Here is an 18367-nt window from a genome sequence, read left to right as displayed (position 1 = left end):
AGTCGGAAGTCCATAGAGAAGAATTATTGAATGGACCATAACAATGAGGAAAAATACACACACTTCAAAGTATCAAACACAAAACACATGCAAGATCTTTAAAGCTATACGCGTAATCAAATCATTAAACCAGCTACAAAGGCTTAGAAGCAATAATGACGGGTATAAGCGGTTTTACTTTGGAGTAAATGGGAAGACAAATGGGGTAGATGTGATTGTTAAGGAAGAGTGTGTAAACAGCGTCACTGACAACGGCAAACAGGAGCTACGGTGATGAAGATGTAACTGGGGGAGAAATGATAAACATTGTCAAAGCTTACGCCCCACAGGTTGGTTATTGTGAGTTACGAGAGAAAGAGAATTTCTGGAGCTGAAAGAATGAGTTGATGCAGAGTGTTCCCGGAGGTGGTTTTACGTTGTAATATTATGAGGACAAATAACATTTTTGTGGCATAAAGAATCGTGTTATTTGTTTTTCATTGTAATATGAAAAACAAAACAACGAATAAAGTTGTCATTTTTGGAAAATTAGGTTGTGGAAAAAGTTCTAAGGTTTAGAGAATAAAAATCAAAATATTACGGGAATAAAGTTAGAATTACGAGAAGAAAATTTACGAGAAGAAAGTTGAACTATAAATAAATGCACATATAATATAAATATAAATATTTAGAATAAATATTTATATTTAGATTAACCGGAAATGCAAACAGCTGTAATTTTACAACGACAAAGTCAAAATATGTAGAGAAAAAAATACAGAATATCATAAGATTAAACAATGTCAATGTCATTTTGGTAGCAGAGGTGAAATATTAAACAAAAATACATTGTTTTTTTTTTTTTTTCTAAAGTTAGTGTGAGAAACAAACAAAGCCAAATAAAGTTGTAATGTTTGGAAAATTAAGTTGTGGAAAAAGTTATGTTACAAGAAAAAAGTCAAATTATTATGGGAATCAAGTCATAATATTACAAGAAGAAAGTTATAAGAAAAAAGTCGTAATATTATCAGGAAAAAAAATCATCTCATTTTGGTAGCATAGAGTTGAAATATGAAATAAAAAATATCAATTTTTTTTTAAAGTCGTAATATAAGAAACAAAGCAAAAGAAAGTTGTAAAAAAAAATTGTAATTAGGTTGCGGAAAAAGGTACTACGACTACGGTAATAAAGTCAAAATATTATGGGAATAATGTCATAATATTATGAGAAAATTTACGAAGAAAGTTTAAATATTTGGGAACAAATAAAATGGTGTAAAAAGAGCAAAAAGGCTTTTTAGCCTATATCACAAAGCTCAGATGCAGTTTTTTTCTCGAAATATATACTGTATCACTTCTCAGCATGCCAAAGTGGCAAAGTTGCATCCTTTCATTTTTCACTATGTGGCACTCGCTGGGGGGAAAAAAACAGCCTGGACACCCTTTGGGTAGACCAAAGAGGTTAGAGAAAACATGGCAGGTGGTTGGCGTGACCAAGGAAGATGGAAAAGTCAGGGCAAGATGAAAATACGTGAGATTTAGTCAAATCATGAAATATTGGCATACTGTTGTCAGATAACAAAAAATAACATTTAATACAGATAATCAACACCCATTTACACTTTTTACAAGCATTAGAGGGCGATAATATAAAGACCAAAAGGCATGAGGACACTTGATGCGGTTTTAAAACATATTTCCCTGTGTGGGATTCTTCTCATGGATCAGGCATAAACGATTCCTTGAAGACACATCTCTTACTTGTCTAGCGCGAGTCCATGTGCTGCACGTTGAAATGAATGAATCTACACATGCAACAATTCTCACAAAGACACAAAAATATGCTTTTGTAACTTGATAGTCAGCCAAACGTGGATCAGTCATAAAGCAGTCCATTAGAGGTTGGAGCGCACGCACACACACAAAAGCTTTATAGTAAATATAGGACAAAGGATACATTATTTTCTTCGTATAGTCATGTGGGAAAGATCATTTCTCTTATGTACACTCCCATAATATTCACATATGGCGAGAGACATCCCTGCAACTCAAAATGCCCAACCAAAAGAAAGGGCATGCATCCATTCGGAAGGCTCATCTTTCCACTTAGAGACCATTAAATCACTTTCCCTTGGCATCTGAATGAAAATATGCACTTGCACAATCCAACAAGGACGACTTTTATGTTGTCAGTGCAGTCATGTAGCGTACGATGTCCAACGTCCAACTGAGCTTGCTCTTTTTGTCTCTATAGGGCAAAAGCAGAAGCCATGTGACACTATCCATCACCACCAGGTGGCCATGTTTCATCGGATGGTCATCTCTGATGTTCTCAGGAGACAACAGCACGTGTGCAATAATAATAATAGTAATACTAATGTGCCAAGTTTATAGCTGAGCAAAGTGACATACTGTATTTAATGGGTGGACACTTCCTTAATGTTCCGTCTTCATTAGTGGCGATGGTTTATCTGCATCTTTACATTTCATCAGTCGCTTTGAATCAACATGACACATCTCCAGGAAAAAAATAAAAATAAAAAGTCTGTAATGCAAGGAATGTAACAGATTTGCTCATGTAGATGAAGCCTGATAGATCAAGTCAAAGGTGTCAGTTAACAGCACACACTAACATATGAAGCATATTTTTGCAATTCACGCACACTCGGGACTAAAACCCCTCAAAAAGTGACAGTGGAATCTCAGTTTTCGTACACACAGGCTTTGGATGAAAATGATCGGCAAGAAAACGTCCAAACAGTTCCCAAATCAAGCATCCACGTGTCGGTGACTCACTCTCTGTGAAGAATGGAAGTTGGGACACTAAAGACAGATTCCTGCCAGGGGAATCATTCAATTATCTTTACTGTGTGTTTGTGTGTGTGTATGTGTGTGGTTTATTTATTCATAGAACCCACACAGTACAATGAATAACTCCATTTTTGTCTGCTTTCTTCCTTCCTAATAAGCAATGAGCACCAAGCAATGATGAGGCATTCAAGCACTGCGTATTGTCGTAATTAATATACATTATTATCATTTATATTTATAATAATTAGATATAATTATTATTTTTGCAAAATAAGCCACCAAATTTGATAAAGAATGTGAGAAAAACTACTGAATTCAAGAAAGAAGTCGTAGCAAAGTAGTGCTTAGTGTCTTTTGGAACAAATTAATATGGGATCAGATCTGTCCTACATCAGCCAAAAAAATAAAAAAAACAGTATCAGATCATATCGGCCTGCATTTAAAATCTCTGATACAAGCAGTCCAATCCAGACGCCACACCAGCGCTTCTATTCAGCATACGTTGCAGCTGAGCGCAAAACTCGCCATGCACAAAGTTTCCCGTGGTGTCACGGAACCGGGGGGGGAAGTTTAATACAACCGACCTCATCTCAATCTCGCCGTTTGCCACATTTGCAAAGCGTGAGAAATTCCCACAGGGTGGCAAAAGGCCATTGGCTGTAACAGCCCCCTAGGGTGGTGAGTGATGTCGGGTTGAATCGCTTCACTGAGCATGTCCAGCCTCGCGTCGTTGTGGATAAAATATACACCAGATGCATTAAGAAGTAAATGGCTGAGTGTTTCCTCATACCGACTGTTGCTGACAATTACTCTGAGAAATATCACTCCAAGTACTGTATACAGTATATGATCTGTGCTGATATCGGGCCACCCCCAAGAATCACACTAATGAGAAAACTGAGGTTCCGCTGTGTGTGTGTGTGTGTGTGTGTGTGTGTGTATAGACATATACTGTAGCTGCATTTAAGGAGGATTCAAGTAGAATGGAGATTTTAGCAGATATCTTTCTACTGTTGAATATAAAATAAGCACAGCAGTATCATCGAGCTGTGTGTCATTCACACCGGTAACGATACCTCCAGGCTGTCGGGCGATGACGTGAAGGTGACAGAGCGGCTGCCGGCACAGTCGTCAGGTGAGAGGCCCTTCATTCCGAGCGCCTGGGATCATGTGATTGCAGGAGGAATTCCTGAATATTTCCAGCAGCTGATAACTGGGTTCCCTTCTTTTTCTTCTTCTTCTTCTTCTTCACGAGTGATAAGGGACAAGGGACAAGAGAGGGACAAGTGAGCGGATGTCTGCTCCAGACTAAAGAAAGATCGTCAGTTAGCGAGGCCTGCGTGCGTGTCGCCGGGCAGTGACCCGTTGAGCTCCTGGAGGCCATCAATGCCCAGGTAGCCCAGCAAAATGTCACTCCGGCGGTGGGAAAGTTTCAGGATGTCCTCGGCCAAGCACTGCGCAGAGGTGAAGCGGACCTTGTCGTGATCAAACATGTCCTTGAGGTACTGCACAATTTGTTGCTACAGACGACAGGCACCAAGTAAGTCTTATTCATGAAGTCTGGATGCTCAGCGGCGTACGTTTATTAAGTCGGACTCACCTTGAAAATAGTACACACTTCGCTTAAGTGCTGCCTGGGGCCCAAAAAGCCAAAGGCTAGAACCGGGCTCACGTGCTCCGATATGGCGTAGAAGTGGGAGATAAAGCCATCAGGAACCTGCAAGCACAAAAGTGAACCTTGAGGAGGGACGAGTGGAATGAAAGCACACGTGTGGGGAAAGTGTCTGACTCACCATGAGGAGACGTCTTTTCGCCTTCAAGACGGACCAGCAAGCTGTGGCCAGAGCCTGGCACCACAACACAACACAAATCCCTCATTTAGCGCCATTAACTGGTTCCACCTGACCGTGTTAAGTGAATAATTAATAAGTAATGTTTGTATAAACCTGTTTATGACTGTCTAAGTACAGTTTTTGTCTCATCAATGTAACGTTACTGACACCTAGTGACCGGTGTAGAATACTACTGTAATGCTGCCGTTTGCAAATAAGGAGAGACTCACGACACGCTTCAATCACTTTTTTTAGAATCCCCTTTTCTTTTTTTTGTTTACCTTTTGCACTTATTTGACCAGCATAGCGTGTGTACTTTTGCGACAGTCCATCTCATTTTGAAGGCCGGAAGTGTGCGTGTTGAGATGCGCTGGGCGCAAGAACAAATGTGCCTCTCATCCTTATTTCTCTCACAACTTGCATGACGTCAGCGGGCATCGTAAAACGCGCGCTTGCATTGACAAGCGGTAAAACGCAACACGGTGTAAACACACTCATACAGCCTGAGTCGCTCACACACACACACACAGCCGCACTAGCATGCTCTGCTAAACTAAGCTAACCCCGCTAGCTCCCATTCATGCTCCAAAAGAGAGGCGTTTCAAAGTTTTTTTGCCAACTTTCTCCGGCGTTTAGTTCAGGAGGGGGGCGGTTTGGTGTTTGTGATGAGATTCCGCCACAATCGAGCGGTCCGCCGGGGAAATACTTCCCCGCACAAACGTTCCTTCTCCTCACGATGACATCACATCACTCACATTATATCAATTTCCACGAGAGTCCGTGTTGAACAGTAAATTCCGTTTTCATCGGCCAATTCCGTCAACGTGGAAATCATAGGGCTCTACAGGAGCTGCTGCCGGCCACGACTCACAGCAATCACTCGTGCTCTCAACACTGCCAACACCGAGCACACGTCCTTAAAAGGTGCATACGACAAGTTACAGATATTCCACCTACATATCACGTCTTCTGAATGCCTTAAATTTGTATTTTCCTTCATTTTGCCATTTTTATGCTAAATGCTTTATGAAAATGCTTAATTCAAGCTAAGATTACGTAAAATTTGATTAAATATGCATTTTTTTTTTTTTTTTTTTTTTTTACTAACAATAGGCACTAGTCAACCACAAAACCACCATCATTTATTCATGAATTTATTTTGTCAAACCGTAATAGAGTGAAGCCGCAAAATTCAAAGCACAAAGTGGGACGACTGTGACTCCATAATGCTGACACTGTGTGTGCGCATGCGCACATGCAACACTTACCGTCTCTTTAAAGCTGTCCGAGAGCCAGCGGTTCCTCAGCACGGCCACCACAGAGGACGGCGGGTTCTCCAGATCTTCGAAGGCGTCCATGAGGATGAAGTCCAGCACGATGTCAAAGAAGCTCATGCACACCACCTGCCACGAGCACCATGCACAGCACTGTAAATACTCCCCTCTTACACGGGCTACAGGAATACCGACAAACCTCGGTTTTTGTACAATATCGTGCGTACCGTAAAGCACCGTGTATAAACCGCACTTTTTTTCCCACTGGTAAGAAGCAAAAAAAGCGGGGTGCTGTTTATACACGATGACAGGTCTGTGACCAGACGCAGAAATTGACGAGAAGCCCATGTTAGAATAGCCATCTGTGGGTCAGACAGTTGCTTTGACTTTAGCGCCCTCTGCTGTACAGTTGCTGAAAATGCTTATGTATGCAACTAATTTATCTGACGGCTGTCTGTATTTTCACACAGTGAAACGATCTCTATATACACTGAAGCTAACCTAAGCTTCCAATGTAAAATACAATACAATGTTGGAGTTTATTCAAATTCACACTGAAGCAATGCAATAAAATAATAGAGAAAAAGAGAAGCAGTGAAAGATATCAAAACATCTCTGAAAATTGCAAATTTCTTTATTATTATTATTATTATTATTATTATTATTATTATTAATCTGTGCTTAGCCATAATATTAAAGATCTACATGCCGAAGTTCAGATTTCTCCTTTATGCTTCTTTTTGAAATTGCTTAGTACCTTTACGCATGTTGATTTGAGATGAAAGAGTTGGCAAGCATTTATGAACTAAACATTTTTTTCCCCCCCGCCATGAGCCTGAAAATGGAGGTGCGGTTAATACACGGGTGCGGTTTATACACGGTGATTTACGGTAACAAACTGTTGCATTTTACCCTCTGGCACATTCAATCTTGTGGTTTTAATAAAGACGTGGACCGACGGCACTCCCTGCATTACTTGTTTATTCAGCCACCAAATCTCACTGTACTTCCTTCACACAATGCAGTAATCCCTCATTTATCACAGTTGTTTCCATATTTTTGTAATTAGAGCATAAAACGTGTTTACAAATATGGTTTTAAGATTAGAGCCCTCTAAACACGAAGTAACACCTCTCTAGTCGCCTTTCCTCTCCCATGCTCCAATATGGTACACATAAGAGTGAATAAGCCATTCAAGACATGTTATTATGATGACGACTATTATATTATAGTGCCTTTTGTGAGATCAATAATTCAAAAATAATGAAAGCTTGCAGTCTGCTATTGCTATAAGCTAGTCTGGTGTGTGTTACTAGTGACACCTAGTGGCCAGTGTAGACTACAGTTCATCAATGTTTTTTATTGCCTTAAACTGGATTTGTATTCGAGTTCATTTACAACATTTTTATGCTTGAAATGCTTAATTTGGGCCAAGATTACATAAGGTCAAGCATGAACAGCAATCATTTATTAATTTTTGAAAAACAGCGATAGAGTGAGGGAGCGATGTTTGACCCACGATGGACGACCGTATCGCACTTCAAACATGTTCTATTTTTGACCACTAACAAGAAAACTACAATAGTCTGAGAGCTACGATGTACTCGTCACTTACCCCGCGGCCATGCAGCTCCATCTTGGTGATGGGCCACGTTTCCTCTCGTTGGGTGTACAGCAGCATGTCCTCGTAGCTCTCCAGGAAGGCTTTGGGGCTCTGAGGGTTCAACAAATGAATATATGAACCGAAATAATCATTCACCACAAGGAACTGGCGGCGCTTCATTCACCTTGTTTGCTTTCACCATCAAGCCGGCAATCATTTGCTTGCCGGTCTCCATGAAGAACGTGCGATGAGCCTCATCCAGCAGCAGCACCTGCAAGACAAGCAAGAGTCTCCACACGCGCACATGCCGCAGATGCTGTGTGCATTTTCAAGTGCAAGCCAACCTGGAACGCTTGTCTGACACAGTGAAGCTTGGCCAGAAAGTCTCGGTCGCCGTAACATTCCAGCAGGTCAGTCCTGGTAAGACCACGTGAAAGACTGATTGCAGTGGATATTCATGATATTCATGCTTCAGCGCTCATGCACACGCACATTTGCAGATTTTTACCTCCACCGAGGATGTCATGTTTTTGCTGGCGTTTCTGTTTATTTGTCTGTGTTCAAAACAACTTGAAAAGTTCTGAATGGATTTGCATGAAATTTTCAGGAATTGTCAGAAATAGGACGTGGAAGAAGCGATTACACTTTGGGGGTGATCCCGGTCATCATCTGGAGCCAGGAAGTTTTTAAAATGTTCTTCAACATATACTCTAACAGATCGGACCATTTTCGGCATTTGTGCATGTAATTGCAACAAAAATGGTCAGAGCACTAAGGGGAAAAAAAAAAAAATACAGGACAAGTTTATAACATGTTCTACAAAATATCAAACACTGATCCAGACAATGGAATCATTCCAGACACTATGATCCAGAATAATAAAAAAAAATTGGGGGACCTTTGGAATTTTCATCAGAGCAAGACAACAAATGAAGCTATAAAGATGCAACAAACACCATTATATACTGTATAGCCAAGACACTGGAATGTGGATTTGTTGTATCTTAAAAAGCTATGGAAAACCGCCATTATGGAAAATGCCATTTTTGTGAATAACTACTGAACTAATATTGATATCATTATGAATCCCATTGCTATTGCTATGTTTTCATGGTCAAGGATTCTTACTATGTAGATCAGATAAATGTAGGACTAATATTTATGCTGTAAATCACAATTGGGGGTGGGGGGGGGGGGGGGGGGGGGGGCTGGTACTATGGCGCGTGGCGGAGGTCTGCGCTCTCCGTGTGCTGTTCTAGTTGATCTTGTGTTTATTCTTGGACGTACCTCAGAGACCTGTAGGCCACTTTGTCCTCCCGGACCAGAGCCAAGGCTTCCTCGTAGAGAGCCGCTGGTCTGAGGAGCTGGTAGGAGTCCTCCAGTGAGAAAGTGTCAAACATCTGCGCCAAGAAAAACCCATCAGCGTTGGGGAGGGAGGGCGCGGGAGTAGCGTCGCTTTTACCTCAGCGGCCGAGAAGAAGGACTGGTCAGACGAGATGGTGGCGGCGTCATCGTCCGGCAGCATGTGGAAACTCTCCACTGGAGGAAGTATGAGTGTCCCCTCGCTCTCTGCCAAGGGAAAGCGCAAAGTTGGGGGAAAACAAAATGTTAAAAAATCGTTCTTAAATCTTCAGCCAGGTTTTGTGTTCTCCTACCGAAGTCTGCTAGCAAGCTGTCTGTCGGGATGCTGCCGCCAAAATCCTCTTGCAGGTGGTACGCCCTGTGCAGTAGCGTCTCCAGTTTGTCAGCAAGCACTTTATTATGAGCTTCAACCTGGAAGCGACAGGAAGCATGAGACACTCTCATCCGAGTCTTCTTTGCTTCAAACTCACTGCTTCTCAAATGGGTGTCCATAAAAATTGCATGCCAATTATGCAAATTAGATGCAATGTCACAGATAGATTCCATTACTGTGGGAATCACTGTCATGTGTCATATCTTTTTAGGAATTGTATTCTTTTTATGATTACAGTAATCCCTCCTGTATCGTGGTTTATTTGTTCCACAAAAGAATGGAGTAGGAATCTTCATTTCCAAGTTTGAGCATACAAATGCTGTTTATAACCTTCTAAATACAGTTTTTTTTACCATTATTAGAGCCATCTAGACATAAAACTTCTATAAATCAGCTTTACACTCAAAAATAAGACAATACAGACTCACATGTTAGCATTTGTTTGTTTGGGGGTTTTTTTTATTCCTGTTCTGTACAGTACTTCCTTGGGTGGATATCACCACATTAATGTAACATTACTGACACCCAGTGGCCAGTGTAGAATACAACATATTATCCCAATGTCTGAATGATTCTCCTGAATGCCTTCAATTTGCATTTTATTTCATTTAGCCATTTTTATGCTTGAAAATGCTTAATTTGGGTTAAAAAAGGGTCAAATTTGCTTTAAAATGCATCTTTTTTTTCTAATAAAAGGCCATTTGAACCACAAAAAAGTGCTGATTTATGAATATATTTTGGAAAAACTGGCAGATTCAAGACATGACATTTGAAGCGCAAAGTGGCGAGGCATTACTGTATACTTAATTATCTATTTATTTTACTAATTTTATTTTAACAACGGTAACAACGACCCCCCACACCAAACAACGTCCTGACCACAACCGTCAGAAACAGGTTGGACAGGTGCATGACTGTTACCGTGGGAGCGTCGCCACACGCCGCGCCCTGCACAGCCAGGCTGCTGTTGCTGGAGCTGGAGTGTGCGTGGTGGCGTATGTGCAGGGCCTGTTCCCACTTTCGGAGGGCTTCCTCGAACAACTCCATGCCTGATAGAACACAGAGTGCAGCTTCACACGCATGCAAATGATCTCATGATGTAATGTAGCAAAATAACCCGGGCTTTTTGAATATTGTGAGGCCAAAAGTCTAGTCAAATCACCCCAACATTTCCAAGCGCCTACCCATTAAATAGAGGTTCTCGGCGTTGGCGTCCTCCGCCACACCCGACTCCTCCACCACAGCCTCGGCCTCCCAGGGAGTTGGCGGGTTGGCCGACTGGCTTGGAGAGGTCGGAACTCGCATCTGTTAGCATAACACGGAGACATATCAATAACAGGGCGCACAGAGGGAGGGGAAAAGTATGTCCCATATTGCAAAAAAACACTAACAGAAGCCACGCTGTGTGAGGAACTTGAGTGTTTACTGGGGGCCAGGGAGGAGATGCCGCTCAGCGTGTCGTTGCTACGCGTGCTGGGACTCATCATCTGCCGCCCTGTCAACGGAACTGCATGGAAAACATCGAGTGCTTCAACTGTAACTGTACTGTCAGTTAACACATCATGGTCTCACTAGAGGTTATAGCGCCACCTGTTGGTTTGGCATGCACTAGACCACAGGTGTCCCAACTTTTTCCACCAAGAGTCACAGGGTGAAAAATGAAAGGATGCAACTTTGCCACTTGGATATTTTATTTATTTTGTAAATCAATACTCAGAAGCTTTGTGATATAAAAAAAGCATATTATCAACTTTTCCCTTCCCCCCCCCATTTTTGCTGTTACTTTTTTCCTCCAAAATATTTCTTCTTAAATATTTTTTTGTAAATGCTTTAATCTTATGACTTTATTCCCATAATATTATAACTTTTTCCCCCCCAACTTAAATTACGGGCCACAAATTGCCTCCGAGCTGCACTTTGGACATCCATGCAATAGACGAAGACTACCTCTCTTCAACGACGCAGGTCTTCCGGTCCGGAGCAGCGCTTCGGGTATTCCCACCGTCTTCTGAGCCTCCTTGGCCTGGATGGCCTGCTTCCTTTTCCTCCCTCGCCGCTTCAGATGATGAGCGGTGAGCGCCAACGCCACGCTGCCCAGCGCTGTGGCAAACAGCACTTTCTTCAAGCTGGGCGTCAGCTTCAACTGGGAAAATATGGACTGAGAGCGGGAGAGGCAATGTGAGCTGCTGCTCTAAGTGGATCATTAACAAAAGAAATGATCACAATAGCAGATGTAGGGAAATACATATTGATTAAGAAGATTACCTGCCCAAATGTGGAATAGAGGAAGACTGGGATCTCCGCAACAGTCATGGCTAAAGCCTGGGCGATGGACACCCCTTCTGTTCGTCTCATGGACATCCCGGGAAATGAAGGCCACAGCTCTCCGATGCCTTCAAACAAAGTTCCCGTTGCCCACCGGGATGAGCCAGCTCAGGGCTTGTTCCAAACACTCTTGCCGACTGTCTAGCTGTCATCCACTCCCGATCCTGCAGTCCACAGTTTGACGTTTCGTTAGCCTGCAGGAGATGCAACGGTACATCTCCACATGAGCATGGCATCATCAGCCGCTGTAAATAAGGCAACCCGCAGCTACACACAGGGAATTAACACGTAGAGGTTTAAAGCTGGAGTCCGACTTGCATTAACAGTTAAGCAGGTGAAAAACTTGACATGCTTCCAGCTCCCTGCTGGCAAGTCAGGTGTGCAGACATGCAGCAGGTGTTTCTTCTAGCAGACGTAGCAGAACTTAACAAAATGTAAAAGTTACAAGACCTTTACATTTACTTTGGCAATGATGGAGAAAGTGCTTCTTGACAGGGGACTGACAGATCGAAAAGCATGCTCGCTTGTTAGCCGGTGTTGCGTCACCGTAACGCCATGTTGTCAGCCCTTGCACAGATACAAAACCACTTTTTCCTGCACGTGTAGTATACATTTATATGATAAATACAACCTGTACAAGTAAGCAGATAGCATGTGATGGTAAACAGCGTTAGCATGTACGGGAGCTAGCCTAGCTTACTTCTACTATCACTTCAGATCATTACATCAACCAGACAACAGATGCTACATTTTACAATGTTAAGCCTAGTACGGAACCTCAAAAGCTTAACGTGTAATAAATAAAATCAGCGTCAAAGACGTATTTATTACCGTGAGCATCCAAGGAGTAAAGGAAGGACATTTTTGTCAGTGAAAGCGCACAATTTTTGCTCCGGGATGACGTAATAATATTGGCATCAGTATTACCCAATCGTGTGAGGGATAAGAGGGACTTCCTGATTTTTTCACCAATCGGACCAAATGTGACCGACAACGTATTTTTTGACAAACCAATCAGGCGTTACCTTGTACGGGCATACCCGGATCAGTGGGGCATACCTTAAATTAGCAATCTCTGAATGAATGTCTGGTAAATAAAATTAGTGTCTAACACATTTTAACACAGCTTTAAAATCCAAAAGTCGAACACACAAAAAGTTTGTCACCGAAATGGCGAGTTCACCCACGAGCGTTACGCATCTGCTGCCGGAAATGGCTTGATAAGGCAGTTTCCGCTTTCGGAAAGTCATTTGCAAAAATAAAAGCGACCAAACTGTACATGTGGGTCGGTGTTTCTGTCAAACACTGACATTACAGCGTTAAGCTTGTTTAGTTAGGAGTCATACAAACCGTAGGCTACAGTGACATAGTTGTGAAATATATGCGTTGCTGTCTTATGTTATCAAATTGTGCTTTTGTTATCGTAATCGACCGGGCCGGAAACTCGGTTCCGATGAAAAAAACTAAGTACCTCGATTAGACCGTTTCGGCGAAGTCGTGAAGGCGCAACACATTTGAACTACAAACCTTGACGTATGTAGTCCTTGGGACATGAACTGAACGGCAAGGTCAAGGTAAGGTCGTGGGTAAACGTAACGGAACCGAGCCACCATGAAAACAAAAGGCGTTGCCATGACTTGAGCACGCCTTCCTGGAGACTGGGAACATGAGTCACGCCAGGGCTGTCCCCAAGGCGCCGACATGAAATGTATGGTAAGTCCTGTGTGCTTGAACGCGTCAGGTGATGGTTGCGATTCTGTTACAGTCCAAAACTTGATTCAGCATGTCTCTGCGCACACAGACGTTCCGGTGGCTTTGCCTGCTCAGCATAAGCCTCCCGGTCTTGTTTTGGTTCGGACATGTGCTCACACGGGAGGGTGCCCCACCCGTCGTGCAACAAGTTAATGGACTCAGAGGATATGTGAGGGTCAGCCCGGACTTTGTGGACCAGGTGAGACCCTTGACCCATCTTGCACTGCTAGGTTGATGGATAGAAATGTACAAGTAATGGATGAAGTAACATTTCAACACGCCTTAGTCTCGTGGTTCTCATTTTTTTTAAATCTATTTTCTCCCCCAGGAGTGTTCTTTATCTGTACACACCACTGTATGAGATGCTGGCATCAGTATTTTAATTTAGAGTTTTAATGTCAAAATTGGTGATTTTGTGTGTCTTTGCAGTTCTTGAACATGCACTTCAAACAGTGTGCCTTAGTCTCCAGTTCCGGCCAGATGCTGGGAGCGGGCTCGGGCGCCGACATCGACAGCGCCCAGTGCGTGATCCGCATGAACAACGCGCCCACGCTGGGCTACGAGAAGGACGTGGGCAGCCGGACCAGCGTGCGGGTTGTGTCCCACACCAGCGCCCCCCACCTAGTGAAGAATGAGCGCTACTACTTTGAAGAGGCGGCCGACACCGCCTACGTGTTCTGGGGTCCCGAGAAGAAAATGAGGACGGACGGGAGGGGCGGCGTCTTTAACGCTCTCCTGAGGATAGCCAGGAAGTATCCCAATATCCGACTGTATGCCATGACCCAGGAGAGAGTGGAGCACTGTGACCAAGTCTTTCAGAATGAAACCGGAAAGAACAGGTGGGATTACTTTCTCAGCGGTGTATGAGAATGTGTTCCGTTCCTACGACTGTTTTGTGACTCCACACAACCACTGTGCTGCTTAGTTATCACTCTCCTTTTCATAGGAGCAGACCATCTTCGTTTTTCTTCAAACTGATAACTTTCTGCATCTCAAGGCCGATATGGAACCGAGCGCAGACCAAAGCGCAAGCGCGGTGCAGAGGTTACTTTATGTTTTTGCCGCCGTTTATCCGTTTGTGGCAAAGTAACGTGAAAAGTTCTGAATGGATTTGGATGAAATGTTCAGGAATCGTTGGAAGTGGGATATGGAAGAACTGATTAAATTTTGGGTGTGATCCGGATCACCGTCTGGATCCAGGAGTTTGTTAAAGGATTCTGTAACGTTGCAAGAGAGGACCATTTTTGGCATTTGCGCATATAACTCCAGAAAAAAATTACAGGACAAGTTTCCAAAAGGTTCTACAAAATGTCAAAGACTGATCCAAAAAAATGTAGGATTATCGTTTTGGTGTGAATCACAATATGGGGGGTGAATGATGGCGCTTGGCGGGGGTCTGCGCTCTTCGAGTGCTTCTGTAGTTTGTGTCTACTCTTTACATTTGGATTGAACTGTGGTTGGTGCACAGGTGGAGGTAAGAAGGACTCGAACAAATTAGGATTCAATTGATTAGTCCTAATGAAATATGATGACGTTACTTCTACCACATCACGAATACCAGGAGAACCAGAGTATAGAGGGGGAGGAGCAACCTGGCGTGGCCCAGCAAGGTGCACTGTATTCGGACACACGCTCTGAACAGCCGGTGTGACGCCACGAGGTCTCTGGCAAACCTTTTGTGCTTTTCAGGCTGGCATTTCAGGTGGCTGATAAGGTTTTTTGTGTGTGCTCAATGTTTTGTCTTTTCCCACCCTCCCCGCGGAGCATTTGGCACAATTAGCACATGAATTGTCTTCCGCTGAAAGCGAATGTTTGTTTCCAAGTGAGGTCAGTGGAAGTCACGACAGCCCGTTAACGTCGCAGGCAGGAGAAAAAAAGGAGTATGGTTTCTAAAATAAGTTATCGGATTTATCGGTATGACGTCATAATTCCCCTGATATCGGCCCGATAATTATGGTGCACCGCCGGTCACAACGTTTGAGCGCCTCGGACGGGCCACTTTGTGAGCATTTTACGACATCTACCTCTCGCTTTGCTTTTCACTTTCCCTTTCTTTGGGGCACTGCAATCAGAAGCTCACACTTGAGAGACATAATGAAGGGAAAAAAGTGAAAACGGAAAATAGCAAGCGATTACGTATTCTTCTTTTTATTTCTTCTTTTTTCTTTTTCTTATTCTTTTTTTTTTTTTTTTTTTTTTACTTTTTGTACATTTTATTTATGCGTTGTAACACAACACGTGACACGGGGACCACCTGTGTAAGGAAATAATCCTATGTTTCACAACATGCCGAGGGCCTCAAAAGCTCCCCGGGCGGACGTTTTGAAGACTGTGTGTCTCCCGCTCAGGCTGAAGTCGGGAACGTATCTCAGCACGGGATTCTTCACGATGGTCCTGGCCATGGAGATGTGCGACAGCATCTGCGTGTACGGCATGATCAACGCCCACCACTGCAAGTGAGTCGACAGCCGTGCGGAGTGTTTGTTACAAGTAGGAAGACCAACACCACGTCGCAAAACAGCACGTCCAATCTTGAAATTCAACACGTGTATTGCAACTCAAATCTCAAGGCAATTAAATTGATTATTAAAATATTCATTCAATTGGGAAATAATGCATTACATTATTCATTTTTTAAATATTTTTTTATTATCAAACAGTTAAATCTAATGATTAAAAAAATCAATATTAATTCTTAAATAATTTTTTATTTGCTGAAATCTTTTCTATGTATTTTTGCCAATAGAAGGTAAGAGATGCTGATTGCACACACTCGTTTCTAGCAGCGTTCAGACACGTTAAAGCACGTGTGTCACACTCCAAGCAGTTTCTTCAGCAGGTGATTTAATTGATGAGCTCCTTCCCTCAAACTGAAGGTGTTGATCATTAAAATCACCTGCTTTAGTGACTGGCTGGAAAGAAAACCTGCAGTGTCTCGGCCCTCCATGGCACCAGTTTGACACCCCTGCGTTAAAGCGCAAGTGTTCCAAACGTAACCGGTGTAAAATACAGAATGTCAAATACCCACCAAGTATGCAGTACAGTGATAAGGTGCAGCAGCGCTGAGGTATTGACATGAAGTACAATAAAGAGTATTGCGTATTTTGGGAATATATACTGTACATCGTGTGTCCCATGTGACCTTTGCCCTTCTGCCCCCTCCCTTCCTTCCCTCGGCAGTGGAACCGATCACAGCGCGGTCCCCTACCATTACTACGAGCGGGGCAGGATGGACGAATGCCGCATGTACAGAATCCACGAGCGGACGAGGCGCGGCGGGCACCGCTTCATCACGGAGAAAGCCATTTACGCCAAGTGGGCCTCGTGTCACAAGATGGAGTTTAAACATCCCTCTTGGAATATTTCAAAGCCCGCACCACCTTGAGCCGGTTACACGGACCAAGATTAGAAGAACTTCAATACTCAAGTTTGCACTTACTTTTAAAATAAGTGTGCCTATTTTTAACTCATTTTTTTCCACAGTTTAGTGCTGCTTCCCCCCACCCTATCCCCCTCCCCCCAAAGTGACATCCCCCTGTGTGGCAGGAAGTAGACTTTCTCTCCTAAACTCCAATAGCCATCTAGTTATTTATTTACCCTATTTAAAAAAAAAAAAAAAGTCATTCTTTGTTGTAATCTTTGTTTGCAAAATCAGTGGCGGCTCCCAAAGTCAGTTGTGGTTTCAAACCGGTTTGAATGGAAAAGCAAAGCAAACAACTGCAACCTAATCCTGATGCTGAAACGTGAAGCCCGTGCAGCTTGTTTTGCTTGGCACCCGAGGGACACTCCATTAGGGGCACTCCATTAGGGGCACTCCATTAGGGGCACTCCATTAGGGGCACTCCATTAGGGACACTCCATTAGGGGCACCAATAGTGGCTTTCAGGGGTGTTGGTCGTGCCACACGACTGCAACCTATTCTGTTATTTCTACAAACCAATGCACGTGTGTCTTACTCTACTTCGTGTGGTGCGCTCGCACTTCTGTCTCCGACAGTTTGGTGACTTTATTTGCATGAGAGGGTCGAAAAGTCAATAAATCAAAGCAGAAGCGCTGATGTACAACATCGCTGAAGCACAGCCACGAAAGTAAACACTGCTGAAGTCATGCCAGCGAGCGTGATTGACTGCATTCAAGCAGGATTTTTGCATGCGTACACCTTTGAGCAGGGGTGTCCAAACTTTTACTCCAGCGGGGGCCACACGGTGAAAGATGAAAGGATGCACCTTTGACACTTTGATGTTTTGTCGAGATATGCTAGGAAGCTCGAGACAGTTGAAGAAAAAACTGCATCTCAGCTTTGTCATTGCAGCGAAAAAGCCGATTAGTAGCGACTTGCAAGTCCGTCTTTGCTCTTTTTGGTCCCCGTTTTTGCTGTTTTTAAAAAATGTTTGAAACATTTTTCCAAATAATTTCTTCTTAAATCATCTAAATGTTCTTTTCATAACATTCTGACTTTATTCTCATAATATTTTTACTTTACTCATAGTATTCCGACTTTGCAAAAAGAATGTATTTTTTCTTTAATGTTTCAACTTTATGCTCCCAAAATATGATTTTTTCCTCATAATGCTCCAACGTTCTTCTCGCTGTGAGGGCCAGTGACACTAAAATAGGACAAGTTGGTGTTGCTCCTTGGCACCGGACTAGCGCACAGCAGGCTGTGGCGTCATCGGAGAAATCTTTTCAACCACAAATGTATTTTATTTGCACCAAACAGCACGAACGAAGATGAAAAGAATGAGACTATTTGGGTTTCATTTGGAGAATGGCGGGTGGTGATGACATCATCACCTGATTAGGTCATCGCCGGAAAATTATCTTTAATAACTCAAAAAGTATGATAGCACAAACGTTCATTTTAACTGCACAAAACAGCACTAATGGAGCACTAAAAAATGAGGGGGGGCTGGGTGAACTTGAGACAACCTATAAAATATTATAGTTAGAAGTCAAAAACAAAAGCAGCACAAATGCTCATTTTAACTGCACAAAACAGCACTAACATAGCAGTAAAAAAATTAGACTATTTTGGTTTCATTCTGAGCATGTGGTG

General features: G+C 42.9%; 2 protein-coding genes across 9 annotated transcripts; one reads left to right on the top strand and one right to left on the bottom strand.

Annotated features, from left to right (window-relative positions):
* Positions 1-980: 980 nt before the first annotated feature.
* Positions 981-12795, bottom strand: miga2 (mitoguardin 2). 7 transcript variants are annotated; one of them, XR_008566623.1, is made up of 18 exons: positions 12391-12466; positions 11500-11753; positions 11182-11392; positions 10626-10741; positions 10419-10539; positions 10156-10283; positions 9155-9272; positions 8962-9068; positions 8787-8899; positions 7844-7916; positions 7684-7770; positions 7512-7610; positions 5891-6025; positions 4584-4637; positions 4391-4507; positions 3867-4310; positions 2392-2524; positions 981-2227 (listed from the first exon to the last, which is right to left on the bottom strand). XR_008566623.1 is itself a non-coding variant. In XM_054758231.1 (16 exons), exons 2-16 carry the CDS (start codon positions 11593-11595, stop codon positions 4113-4115), a joined length of 1773 nt encoding a protein of 590 aa, XP_054614206.1. In that variant the 5' UTR covers positions 11596-11723; positions 12726-12795; the 3' UTR covers positions 989-4112. The 7 variants fall into 7 exon arrangements, 3 of the variants coding, with proteins under 3 accessions (XP_054614206.1, XP_054614205.1, XP_054614204.1); XR_008566624.1 differs by lacking the exon at positions 2392-2524 and having other exon boundaries at positions 982-2227; XR_008566621.1 differs by having other exon boundaries at positions 984-2524.
* A 103-nt stretch (positions 12796-12898) lies between these two features.
* st6galnac4 (ST6 (alpha-N-acetyl-neuraminyl-2,3-beta-galactosyl-1,3)-N-acetylgalactosaminide alpha-2,6-sialyltransferase 4) lies at positions 12899-18338 on the top strand. Of its 2 annotated transcripts, XM_054758251.1 has the most exons (5): positions 12899-13272; positions 13361-13510; positions 13741-14150; positions 15660-15767; positions 16492-18338. In XM_054758251.1, exons 1-5 carry the CDS (start codon positions 13261-13263, stop codon positions 16694-16696), a joined length of 885 nt encoding a protein of 294 aa, XP_054614226.1. In that variant the 5' UTR covers positions 12899-13260; the 3' UTR covers positions 16697-18338. The 2 variants fall into 2 exon arrangements, with proteins under 2 accessions (XP_054614226.1, XP_054614225.1); XM_054758250.1 differs by lacking the exon at positions 12899-13272 and having other exon boundaries at positions 13343-13510.
* The last annotated feature ends 29 nt before the right edge of the window (positions 18339-18367 follow it).

Source organism: Dunckerocampus dactyliophorus, chromosome 17 (assembly GCF_027744805.1).
Source record: "Dunckerocampus dactyliophorus isolate RoL2022-P2 chromosome 17, RoL_Ddac_1.1, whole genome shotgun sequence".
NCBI classification, from domain to species: Eukaryota; Metazoa; Chordata; class Actinopteri; order Syngnathiformes; family Syngnathidae; genus Dunckerocampus; species Dunckerocampus dactyliophorus.
The sequence above is the reverse complement of the archived record's forward strand: the minus strand, read 5'-3'. Positions and strand labels throughout refer to the sequence as shown.